General features: G+C 44.3%; 1 protein-coding gene across 1 annotated transcript in view; it reads right to left on the bottom strand.

Annotated features, from left to right (window-relative positions):
• Window positions 1–127: 127 nt before the first annotated feature.
• letmd1 (LETM1 domain containing 1) overlaps window positions 128–13,469 on the bottom strand; it is a 15,452-nt gene continuing 2,110 nt past the window's right edge. Inside the window, 6 exon segments of the mRNA XM_071203596.1 lie at window positions 128–1,971; window positions 3,017–3,113; window positions 4,513–4,665; window positions 5,751–5,852; window positions 10,746–10,926; window positions 12,385–12,467. Of these exon segments, the coding sequence (XP_071059697.1) occupies window positions 1,910–1,971; window positions 3,017–3,113; window positions 4,513–4,665; window positions 5,751–5,852; window positions 10,746–10,926; window positions 12,385–12,467 (678 nt within the window). The 3' untranslated portion in view covers window positions 128–1,909.

Below are 13,469 nucleotides of genomic sequence, written 5' to 3'. Positions count from 1 at the left end.
CTCCCCCTCCACACTCGTTGCTTTGGAACAGCCCTTGATGTGGCGGACCCTCCGCGTGAACATGGTTTGGGATTGGGCCTTAGTGAGCGGTTATTTCACCTTCATAAAAACACGGAGGCCATGAACGCACCATTTACAGGTTTTTATTTCAGACACGGTTGCGATACAGTGTGTAATATTGGCACAGAAACACAACATTCAAAAACCTGATATATTAAACGGAAAATAATTTTGCAGCTTATATTATTATCTCAGATGTGTTACTTCTTGTGAAAGGCACAGGAAGCAAACGGCATTTCACAATTTAAACTTCCTGTAGTTGCAGCGGAGGAAACGTCCGAGTGAGATCCTGAAGAGAGATTAAGATCAAACAAAGGGACAGTTTGCGGGTTTAAATTAGGTATTTCTCATCTGACCTGGAGTAGATATGCATTTAAGACTCCTACAAATCTAAATCCACAGATATCAGAACGTAGAGTCTCTCCTCTGACATGTCTCCATGCTTTAATGTTTAAAAAGCTCTTTACCTTCACAGCTTTTCACTCGTGCAAATCCTCAATACCTTCTTATTTCTACTGTAATCCTTATAATCTCCATGTTCTTGACTGTTGCCTGTCTCTGTATTTCCTCTAGATAAACACAAATGACTGCTTACCTAGAAAAGTACTGAGCAATAAACCTTATTTCTGACGGGAACTGACACACCAAACTCATTTAACGAATAAGACCGCAGGAGTTTCTGATCTGCTGCTGGCTCTATAGTCGAGTTATTTAGTGACTTATGTGTTAAAGGGATTGTTTCCTCAAAGTCCCACAACAACACAGACTAACCAACCAGATTGAGGGGTCTTTAAAGACAGAATATCAATACGGTTTATTCTCCTGCTCGTCTCAAATGTTCCGTTTGACATTACTCTGTCTCTGTGCGAGTCTCTCTGTGGTCATTGAGAGACACTGGCTGCTAAACCCTAAGAACGGTTACAGGATATGAAAAGTATGTAACCTTTTTATATTTTTATTATATCATAACATCAACTGTCTGCTGTAACGATGCAAGTGTCCCCTCTGTGGGACTAATGAAGGCATTCTGATTGTGTCTTTTATAGGCATCTTAATGTCATGTGTTTGAGGGCAAGGTAAAGCGGTGAAAGTATTATAAATATGCGAACAATTAACATAATTTAATGCAAAGTACCTCACACACTTCAAAACAATCCAATCATCCCTTTAAGTGACCCTTCAGCACAGAGGTTCCTCAGAGAGCCGGGCGTAGTGTTGCAGACGTGTGAATGCATCAGATCCATCGCTTTAATGTCAGGTTGCGCTCCGGTCAAAAGTAAACGATAAAGTGCCGTCACATTTCGTGCTGCAAATTCTCCCAAAACAACATGCATGAGAAGCTAAACTGAAGATATTTATCCGTGTGCAGACTGTTTGCCACAAGTCAAATGTTAACTTCGTGCGGGTTGTACTGTGAGCTAAGAGGAAAATGGGAAAAGCCGGATATTAAACACGGATGGAGGACCACGTGGACATGTGATTTATATTATTTTTGTACAACTAACTATTTATTTATAATTTGTTCTCGTTATATTCAAGGTGACAACTTCCCATTTCAATTTAAATAATCCCCCAAAAGTCAAAAACGCACCCTCTCCTCTGATAAACACACTATTGATCCATGCTCCCCCCCCCTAACGAAACCTGGTGAACAACAACCGACACGCCGGACGTTTCCAATTCCACAACCAACGTGATTTATCTCGGCTGCAACCATGCATCGTTTATCTTCTCTTGAACCTCGTTATTTTTGGAAAAAACTGTGTTTAAAAAAATTTGTTTTTCCCCCCCGGCGAGACGAAGGATATGTGGACAGCTCTTCAGGAAGTAGATTGCACTGGACTTCCTGTCAGTGGCGGTAGTTTGCGGAGAGGAACACGATGCTGTGCAAGAGCAGAGACACCTCGGAGTCTGAGGGGAGACAGAGAGAACAGAGTTACCTTATAGCGACGTTCCCTCCTAGACTACGGCACAAAGGGAAGAACATGTACAACGAACCGGGAGAGAGGAACCCGACTTGGCGAACTTAGTAGACGATGTTTAGTGACTTGAAAAGGAAGAACGGCCAAGTTACAAAGCAAACTTAAGATAAACTATGACCAACTTTCTCCTAAAAGAAAGTTACTAAAGTATCCATACACTTTTCCATGACCAAACAAATGACTCTTTCTCAGCGTATTAAATTATACGATACGATACAGTATTTATTATCATTACTATTTCGACTATTTAGTTACATTTCCATGACTTTTCCAGGGCCTGGAATTAGCATTTTGAATTTCCATGACTTGTCCAGGTTTGTAATGACCGGAAGAACCCCGAGTAGTTAATACACAACGACAAACACAAGTTGAACACACAGGCCTCACACAGACACACAGGATTATATGACGGAGGGTTAAAGGAATACTTAAATAGACGAGATATTTCTTCCATTTCTGTGCAGTAAAGTCACTTTGGTTCCTCATTGGATGGGTTTGATGCCTACAAGTGCATTGTGGGTAATGTAGGCACTTGGTATAGACACGGTAAAAGCATGCATGGAATAAAGAAGGACTCCCACAATGACTTTCCAGGTCACTCAAATCCAATCAAGGGAAATGACTGTTGTCCTTTCTGTGAAACACTGGATGACATCTGTTCATTTAAGAAAAGAAGCGCCTGATTCGCTGTTTGCAAGACAACCAATCAGGCGCTTCTTTTGTTTATCGCTCTGCCTTCAATCTCCTGAGAACACACACACACACACACACACACACACACACACACACACACACACACACACACACACACACACACACACACACACACACACACACACCACACACACACACACACACACACACACACACACACACACACACACACACACACACACACACACACACACACACACACACACACACACACACACACACACACACACACACACACACACACACACACACACACCTACCTTTGAGGGAGTTGGACAGGTGGAGCCAGCGGGACATCCACTCTCTGCACTGAGGGACCGTCAGACTGCTGGAGTACAGACCGCGCATGAAACACGCCTGAAGCAGGAAGAACATTATCAAAGTCAACTTTATTGAGATCGAAATACCGTTTCCCACAATCCAGAATATAAAATACAAATATATATATAAATATGTATATCCTATATATACACACAATCCATGGACACGTGTATACATATGCAACAGTGGCGAACCGTCAGGGCCTTCAAGGTATTCAGAGAACACTCGGATAAAACAAACAAAAAATCGATTTAATTATATATGAGGAGCTCGACGCTCGTGAACTGTCAGCAGGGGGGCGGGAGGAGCCGCGGGGAAGCATAGGTGTGGACCTGTCAGCGCAACACATCTAAATACTTGGTTTAAACGGCATAATAATAATAAGGACGATCGTCCGCTCTGTGATTCTCCAGAACACACGTGTTATGATATTAGGGCCACGCAGAGTGAGATGAGATCGCCGTCCCTTTTTGTGGATGGTAGAGCGACAGCGAGGGAGCGTGTGTATGTTTCTGGAAGTGAAACAGAGGTCTGTGATGTATTTTGTGAAACAGAAGAACAGCTAAATAAATGCAACGGCCTCCCAAGAAGAGCTCGCCTCTCTCCACTCATTGAAGCTAAAGTGGGGTATTGAACCTGCAGCTTGTTGCTTCCGCCCTCCTCGACTACGGTCTGGGAGCCGACAGGAAAGTTCAACGCACAGATGGCCAGTCCGCCCCTTTGTAGCATATTATTTCGATGAGAGATGAGCAGATCGCCCCTGGGCTTTCAACTAAAGACACAGCCACGCAAAAACTGCGGCATTTGGACAGCTCCTTATGGGTACTGCAATTAGTGAGGTGCTTTCCTCCGTGGTGAAAGCGGCAGAAAGTCGCCTGGAGTTAAAGAGAGCGGGGCTGCGTTGCGTGCATGGCTTCCTTCTGCAGGGAACGGGGAGACGCGCTCTGGCGGCGGTCTCGTTCAGGATCCGAAAATACAATTTAAATATTTTGCACACTTATTCCCAGGGTGCCACTGGTTACGGTGCCGCGTGCCAAATGAATGCGACGAAGCAATTCATGCCGTTTTATTGTTTTTAACGTTGACATGGCAAGTGCAACGGGTGAAGATGGTGGGGGGGGGGGGGGGGGGTCTACAGAAGGTCCAGTGGTGACAGACACGGTTCGCCACTGATATGCACACATTAAGACCTAAATAAAAGCACAACAATCAATATATACAAAATAACATTCACTTCAATATCTTTGAGAATAATGAACCGCGCGTTATAGATATACAGAGATTTAAACCTACTGAAAGACAAATACATATATTTACTGGAGTAAAGAAGTTTAGTCAGTACTTCTACTTCTACCAGAGTATTTTTTAAACACCAGTATGTGTACTTCTACTTGAGTAAAGGATGTGTGTACGTTGCCCTCACTGAGAGACTGACCTGTCTGAGCTCGGCCTCGCTCAGGTTCTGGACTCCCAGGCGGCTCAGAGCTCGGTCCAGATGCAGAAGTTCTGATCCGCTACGCTGCAGCCGGCGAGACATCAGGAAGCTGGGGAGACGAGGGGTGAGGAAGAGGAGCGGGGAGACGAGCCTCTGAGGAAGAAACACAAATAGTTCCAGTTTGTGATTCACAGACTTTTCAAGGACTTGTTATCAAAGAGAATTTTCCAGAGCTGGAGGAAGTACTGAGATCTCTCACTGAAGTAAGAGCACCAATAATACAGCGTCAAATACTCAGTTACAATTAAAAGTGCTGCAATCATAATGTTACTTAAGTAAGAGTAGTATTTGATTAAGTTATTAGTGAGTGATTGACGGCCTGTCCACACACCGGCATGAAAAAAATCTTGATGCTGGGCGTGTCTGAAGCGTGGCGATTTTTTGCGAGCAACGCGACCAACAACCAATCACATGAACCTCCCGCCCCCGGCATACAAAGCAATGTTAAAACGAAGTAAACTGGATATAAAATCCCCAAACAGGCGAAAACCTTCCAGTTTCACCCAGTCTCTGCCACCTCCCTCCATGCCCGGTTCCTCCGGTTTGTATCCCGGTAAATAGTTCTGGTCGTAAAGAACCGGGTGATTTGCTACCGTCAGTTCTCGTTTGGAATATGAGGAAATGAACTGCGGTCTGGCTCTCCCAGCTTGCACGCGGTTTGATTGGCTAGCGCTTGTACTGGCGGGATTTGCATAAACGGGATTTGATTGGCTGATGCCAGCTTCGAAAGCATCGGGAGCATCAAAAGTTGAACATTGCTCAACTTTTGATGCTCACGATGCAAAGCCATGCTCCGCTCCCCACAATGCAGTTCGGCGAAGATTCAAAATCTTCTACGTCACCCCATTCAAGTGAATGGGCGAAGCTTTGAAAGATTTTTTTCATGCCTGTGTGTAGACAGGCCGTGTGGAGGTGGAGGTGAGTGTGGAGGAGGTGAGTGTGGAGGAGGTGAGTGTGTAGGAGGTGAGTGTGGTGGAGGTGAGTGTGGAGGAGGTGAGTGTGGAGGAGGTGAGTGTGGAGGAGGTGAGTGTGTAGGAGGTGAGTGTGGAGGAGGTGAGTGTGGAGGAGGTGAGTGTGGAGGAGGTGAGTGTGTAGGAGGTGAGTGTGTAGGAGGTGAGTCTGTGAGTGAGTCAGTGAGTGAGTGAGTGAGTGAGTGAGTGAGTGAGTGAGTCACTGACCATCTGCTCGTCGCTCATCCTCTTGACGCCCAGCGGGGGTCCGGAGAACAGATTTCTCACGGCCAGGATTTCAGAAACCTGAGGAGTCACTCCGTTCTGCACCTGGAGAACAAAGACACTCCGTTGATCACTCTTTGGTTCTGTGTGCACACATGAAGCTAGAACATGAAGCGAGAACATGAAGCGAGAACACGAAGCTACAACACGAAGCTACAACACGAAGCTACAACACGAAGCTACAACACGAAGCTACAACACGAAGCTAGAACACGAAGCTACTAGAACACGAAGCTGCTAGAACACGAAGCTAGAACACGAAGCTACTAGAACACGAAGCTAATAGAACACGAAGCTAGAACACGAAGCTACTAGAACACGAAGCTAATAGAACACGAAGCTAGAACAAGAAGCTACTAGAACACGAAGCTAATAGAACACGAAGCTAGAACACGAAGCTACTAGAACACGAAGCTAATAGAACACGAAGCTAGAACAAGAAGCTACTAGAACACGAAGCTAGAACACGAAGCTACTAGGACACGAAGCTACTAGAACACGAAGCTACTAGAACACGAAGCTGCTAGAACACAAAGCTAGAACACGAAGCTACTAGAACACGAAGCTACTAGAACACGAAGCTGCTAGAACACGAAGCTACTAGAACACGAAGCTACTAGAACACGAAGCTACTAGAACACAAAGCTACTAGAACACAAAGCTACTAGAACACGAAGCTACTAGAACACGAAGCTAGAACACGAAGCTACTAGAACACGAAGCTACTAGAACACGAAGCTAATAGAACACGAAGCTAGAACACGAAGCTACTAGAACACGAAGCTAATAGAACACGAAGCTAGAACACGAAGCTACTAGAACACGAAGCTAATAGAACACGAAGCTAGAACACGAAGCTACTAGAACACGAAGCTACTAGAACACGAAGCTAATAGAACACGAAGCTAGAACAAGAAGCGAGAACAAGAAGCGAGAACACGAAGCTAGAACACGAAGCTAGAACACGAAGCGAGAACACGAAGCGAGAACACGAAGCTAGAACACGAAGCTATTAGAACACGAAGCTAGAACACGAAGCTACTAGAACACGAAGCTAAAACACGAAGCTACTAGAACACGAAGCTAGAACACGAAGCTATTAGAACACGAAGCTAGAACACGAAGCTACTAGAACACGAAGCTACTAGAACACGAAGCTAATAGAACACGAAGCTAGAACAAGAAGCGAGAACAAGAAGCGAGAACACGAAGCTAGAACACGAAGCTAGAACACGAAGCGAGAACACGAAGCTAGAACACGAAGCTATTAGAACACGAAGCTAGAACACGAAGCTAAAACACGAAGCTACTAGAACACGAAGCTATTAGAACACGAAGCTAGAACACGAAGCTACTAGAACACGAAGCTAAAACACGAAGCTACTAGAACACGAAGCTAGAACACGAAGCTACTAGAACACGAAGCTAATAGAACACGAAGCTACTAGAACACGAAGCTACTAGAACACGAAGCTAATAGAACACGAAGCTAATAGAACACGAAGCTAGAACAAGAAGCGAGAACAAGAAGCGAGAACACGAAGCTAGAACACGAAGCTAGAACACGAAGCGAGAACACGAAGCGAGAACACGAAGCTAGAACACGAAGCTATTAGAACACGAAGCTAGAACACGAAGCTACTAGAACACGAAGCTACTAGAACACGAAGCTAAAACACGAAGCTACTAGAACACGAAGCTAGAACAAGAAGCGAGAACACGAAGCGAGAACACGAAGCTAGAACACGAAGCGAGAACACGAAGCGAGAACACGAAGCTAGAACACGAAGCTATTAGAACACGAAGCGAGAACAAGAAGCGAGAACACGAAGCTAGAACACGAAGCTAGAACAAGAAGCGAGAACACGAAGCGAGAACACGAAGCTAGAACACGAAGCGAGAACACGAAGCGAGAACACGAAGCTAGAACACGAAGCTATTAGAACACGAAGCTAGAACACGAAGCTACTAGAACACGAAGCTACTAGAACACGAAGCTAAAACACGAAGCTACTAGAACACGAAGCTAGAACACGAAGCTATTAGAACACGAAGCTACTACAACACGAAGCTAAAACACGAAGCTAGAACACGAAGCTATTAGAACACGAAGCTACTAGAACACGAAGCTACTAGAACACGAAGCTACTAGAACACGAAGCTAGAACACGAAGCTAGAACACGAAGCTATTAGAACACGAAGCTACTAGAACACGAAGCTACTAGAACACGAAGCTAATAGAACACGAAGCTACTAGAACACGAAGCTAATAGAACACGAAGCTAGAACAAGAAGCGAGAACACGAAGCGAGAACACGAAGCTAGAACACGAAGCGAGAACACGAAGCTAGAACACGAAGCTATTAGAACACGAAGCTAGAACACGAAGCTACTAGAACACGAAGCTACTAGAACACGAAGCTAAAACACGAAGCTACTAGAACACGAAGCTAGAACACGAAGCTATTAGAACACGAAGCTACTACAACACGAAGCTACTAGAACACGAAGCTAGAACACGAAGCTAATAGAACACAAAGCTAATAGAACACAAAGCTAGAACACGAAGCTAATAGAACACAAAGCTAATAGAACACAAAGCTAGAACACGAAGCTAAAACACGAAGCTACTAGAACACGAAGCTAGAACACGAAGCTATTAGAACACAAAGCTACTACAACACGAAGCTACTAGAACACGAAGCTAGAACACGAAGCTAATAGAACACAAAGCTAATAGAACACAAAGCTAGAACACAAAGCTAAAACACGAAGCTACTAGAACACGCTAGAACAAGCTAGAACAAGTTCATGAGCAGAAGAGGAAGCAAGCCCTCAGACACGAGAGCGTGTGGGAGGAGTCAAAGGAAGTGGTAACACTCTGGATTAATTTACTTCCACCAATCATTTCCCCAAAAAGCAAAACAAGCTTTTAGAAAAGAGACAGAATAAAAGCAAATGATTTGAATCAGTCGTGTTCATTAGTTTAGCAACGCTGACATCTAGCATCTAACACGAAGCTAGAACACGAAGCTATTAGAACACGAAGCTACTAGAACACGAAGCTACTAGAACACGAAGCTAAAACACGAAGCTACTAGAACACGAAGCTAGAACACGAAGCTAGAACACGAAGCTATTAGAACACGAAGCTACTAGAACACGAAGCTACTAGAACACGAAGCTACTAGAACACGAAGCTAATAGAACACGAAGCTACTAGAACACGAAGCTACTAGAACACGAAGCTAATAGAACACAAAGCTAGAACAAGAAGCGAGAACAAGAAGCGAGAACAAGAAGCGAGAACACGAAGCTAGAACACGAAGCTAGAACAAGAAGCGAGAACACGAAGCGAGAACACGAAGCTAGAACACAAAGCGAGAACACGAAGCGAGAACACGAAGCTAGAACACGAAGCTATTAGAACACGAAGCTAGAACACGAAGCTACTAGAACACGAAGCTACTAGAACACGAAGCTAAAACACGAAGCTACTAGAACACGAAGCTAGAACACGAAGCTATTAGAACACGAAGCTACTACAACACGAAGCTACTAGAACACGAAGCTAGAACACGAAGCTATTAGAACACGAAGCTACTAGAACACGAAGCTACTAGAACACGAAGCTAAAACACGAAGCTACTAGAACACGAAGCTAGAACACGAAGCTAGAACACGAAGCTATTAGAACACGAAGCTACTAGAACACGAAGCTACTAGAACACGAAGCTAATAGAACACGAAGCTACTAGAACACGAAGCTAATAGAACACGAAGCTAGAACAAGAAGCGAGAACACGAAGCGAGAACACGAAGCTAGAACACGAAGCGAGAACACGAAGCTAGAACACGAAGCTATTAGAACACGAAGCTAGAACACGAAGCTACTAGAACACGAAGCTACTAGAACACGAAGCTAAAACACGAAGCTACTAGAACACGAAGCTAGAACACGAAGCTATTAGAACACGAAGCTACTACAACACGAAGCTACTAGAACACGAAGCTAGAACACGAAGCTAATAGAACACAAAGCTAATAGAACACAAAGCTAGAACACGAAGCTAATAGAACACAAAGCTAATAGAACACAAAGCTAGAACACGAAGCTAAAACACGAAGCTACTAGAACACGAAGCTAGAACACGAAGCTATTAGAACACAAAGCTACTACAACACGAAGCTACTAGAACACGAAGCTAGAACACGAAGCTAATAGAACACAAAGCTAATAGAACACAAAGCTAGAACACAAAGCTAAAACACGAAGCTACTAGAACACGCTAGAACAAGCTAGAACAAGTTCATGAGCAGAAGAGGAAGCAAGCCCTCAGACACGAGAGCGTGTGGGAGGAGTCAAAGGAAGTGGTAACACTCTGGATTAATTTACTTCCACCAATCATTTCCCCAAAAAGCAAAACAAGCTTCAGTCGTGTTCATTAGTTTAGCAACGCTGACATCTAGCGGCTGGATTTAATACATATGAAACCTTTGGATTAAGATTAACGAAACAACTCAAGTCTTTGTTGTTATTGGATTAAACCGTTTGTAAAGGGGCAAGTCACAAAGAGATGGGTCAAATTTGAATACAGTATTTGTATAATTTAGTTTTTTAAAATCATTTTAAATTAACTTAATCGTCTTCAAGATGATCTTATTAATCGAGCATTATCATGTGTAACTCAAAATGCAACAGGATAATAAAACGTTTTAAACCGCAATAAACCGTATTTAATGTTGTCTTAATGTACATTATTTAATTTCCTGTTCTGTTCTTGTACACATCTATTTACATGTATATGCTTTTTACACTACTTTTTATTTTCAGAAGAATGCCCTTTCTCCACTGTAGCTGCTGTGCATATGACGATAACACCTTTGAATGTTTTATCTCGTTCCGGTGACTTCTGTGTTCTCTGGTGCTCTCTTACTTTGACGCAGAGGTTCTGCAGGCGTTTCTGCAGAACCCCCTCGGAGACCTTCAGGTTCTGCAGCCCAGAGAGGACGGGCTGGTACTGCTGGACACGCATCGAATGGGACACACCCCGAAACTCCAGCTGCTGCCGGGGGGTCCAGAAGTGAGGGATCAGGAGCTGCCGGGGGAAGAAATACCTGCAGGGGGGGGGGGGGGGAGTTTATTGATACAGCACTTTTCAACACAAGGCAACTCAAAGTGCTTTACCTTAAACATCAGAAAGCAAAGATAATAACACATGAGTAACAGGTACATGCATGAAAGTGACAGTGCAGTGTGGGATGTGAATAGTTCAATTAAAAGCAGCGGCAGAAAGAAAAGTCCAGATGTTTGTTCCAGATGTTTGGGAACACCCCTCACCAGATTCTCACACTCCTCAAAAGCCCAGGGGTCGGCAACCCGCGGCTCTGGCTCCCTTGAGCTTAGACAAAAATAAGAAGGAAATAAAATAAAAGTATTTATAGGACTATTTATATTTTGTTGCGCAAAATGTTTCATATCTTGTATTTTGAGGTGATACTGTGACACGTAAATAAAAAACAAAACGGTTTTAATTAGATCAACTAAGATATGCGTCACATCCTGCTACGGTCCCGCGCCAGCGCCTTTTCCTGCAGGCGAATAACCTGACCCCCGGCTCGATGAGCGAACTATGGATACATCAAAGTAAACACAGCAAACGACTTACCGGGATGTTTGATATGTGGAGAGAAGTTGTCAAAAGTGCTGCAGCCTTTACGTATTGGAGGGAAAACACGGGGGAGGAAGACAGCTGACGATCTTCACTCGTCTTCATTTCGTTCCTACCCTCACCTACGGCCATGAAGGATGGGTCATGACCGAAAGAACGAGATCGCGGATACAAGCGGCTGAGATGGGTTTTCTCCGCAGGGTGGCTGGTGTCTCCCTTAGGGATAAGGTGAGAAGTTCGGTCATCAGGGAGGGACTCGGAGTTGAGCCGCTCCTCCTTCACGTCTAAAGGAGCCAGTTGAGGTGGTTCGGGCACCTAGTTAGGATGCCACCTGGGCGCCTCCCTAGGGAGGTGTTCCAGGCACGTCCAGCTGGGAAGAGACCAAGGGGTCGACCTAGGACCAGGTGGAGGGATTATATCTCTTCGCTGGCCTGGGAGCGCCTTGGGACCCCCCAGTCAGAGCTGGTTGATGTCGCCAGGGAAAAGGAAGTTTGGGGCTCTCTGCTGGAACTGCTACCCCCGAGACCCGACCACGGATAAGCGGGAGAAGATGGATGGATGGATGGCTCCAGACAAAAAAAAATTGTTGGAAAAGGGGGCAAAATGGCTCTTTTGGTCAAAAAGGTTGCAGACCCCTGCTCGACCCCGAGTCTTCCCGTGAGATTATAGTTCTTTAGACACTTTTCTAACCTTCTTACATTCCTTGCATCCATTTTGAATCCGCAGACAACACATGTTCCCGTTTTACTGTTACCATCTTTGACCTTTAAACCCACTTGTCTTTTCAATTTCCAGAATTAGGATATTTAAACCTGTTTTAAGACTTAACAGGGAGGAAAGTGGTGATGAAGAGCATGGTGATGAAGAGCATGGTGATGAAGAGCGGGGGGGGACAGTGACTCACATCAGGAGGAACACCAGGTAGTTGGCAAAGGGAGGGATGGAGATCACCAGCAGAGGAACGGCCTTTCCCACGTCTCTGCGGAACTGAGGGACAGAAGAAGAGCTGCCGTTAGATCAAACATTTCAAATAAGTTACGGAGATACGTTAAAAAAAAGAGTCTGCTATTTGTTTGTTTTGCTTGATGGCCTGAAGTTGGACTCCTTTGTTTACTTCCGGAACATGGTGACATCACTAAAGAACACTGGCGCTCCTATTGGCTAGCGCTCCAACACATTGTACGTGATAGGCTTTGGGGCGGGACATCTCTAAGCAGTTGACCAATCACAACAGAGCTGGCCAGCTAAATAAACATCAGCAGGAGAGGACTCTTTAAAGTAGAGACACTACAAACTGATATACACCTGAACATCAGCAGGAGAGGACTCTTTAAAGTAGAGACACTACATACTGATATGAACCTGAACATCAGCAGGAGAGGACTCTTTAAAGTAGAGACACTACATACTGATATACACCTGAACATCAGCAGGAGAGGACTCTTTAAAGTAGAGACACTACATACTGATATACACCTGAACATCAGCAGGAGAGGACTCTTTAAAGTAGAGACACTACATACTGATATACACCTGAACATCAGCAGGAGAGGACTCTTTAAAGTAGAGACACTACATACTGATATACACCTGAACATCAGCAGGAGAGGACTCTTTAAAGTAGAGACACTACATACTGATATACACCTGAACATCAGCAGGAGAGGACTCTTTAAAGTAGAGACACCACATACTGATATACACCTGAACATCAGCAGGAGAGGACTCTTTAAAGTAGAGACACTACATACTGATATACACCTGAACATCAGCAGGAGAGGACTCTTTAAAGTAGAGACAGTACGTACTGATATACACCTGAACATCAGCAGGAGAGGACTCTTTAAAGTAGAGACACTACATACTGATATACACCTGAACATCAGCAGGAGAGGACTCTTTAAAGTAGAGACACTACATACTGATATACACCTGAACATCAGCAGGAGAGGACTCTTTAAAGTAGAGACACTACATACTGATATATAT

Source organism: Pseudochaenichthys georgianus, chromosome 7 (assembly GCF_902827115.2).
Source record: "Pseudochaenichthys georgianus chromosome 7, fPseGeo1.2, whole genome shotgun sequence".
Taxonomy (NCBI): Eukaryota; Metazoa; Chordata; class Actinopteri; order Perciformes; family Channichthyidae; genus Pseudochaenichthys; species Pseudochaenichthys georgianus.
The sequence above is the reverse complement of the archived record's forward strand: the minus strand, read 5'-3'. Positions and strand labels throughout refer to the sequence as shown.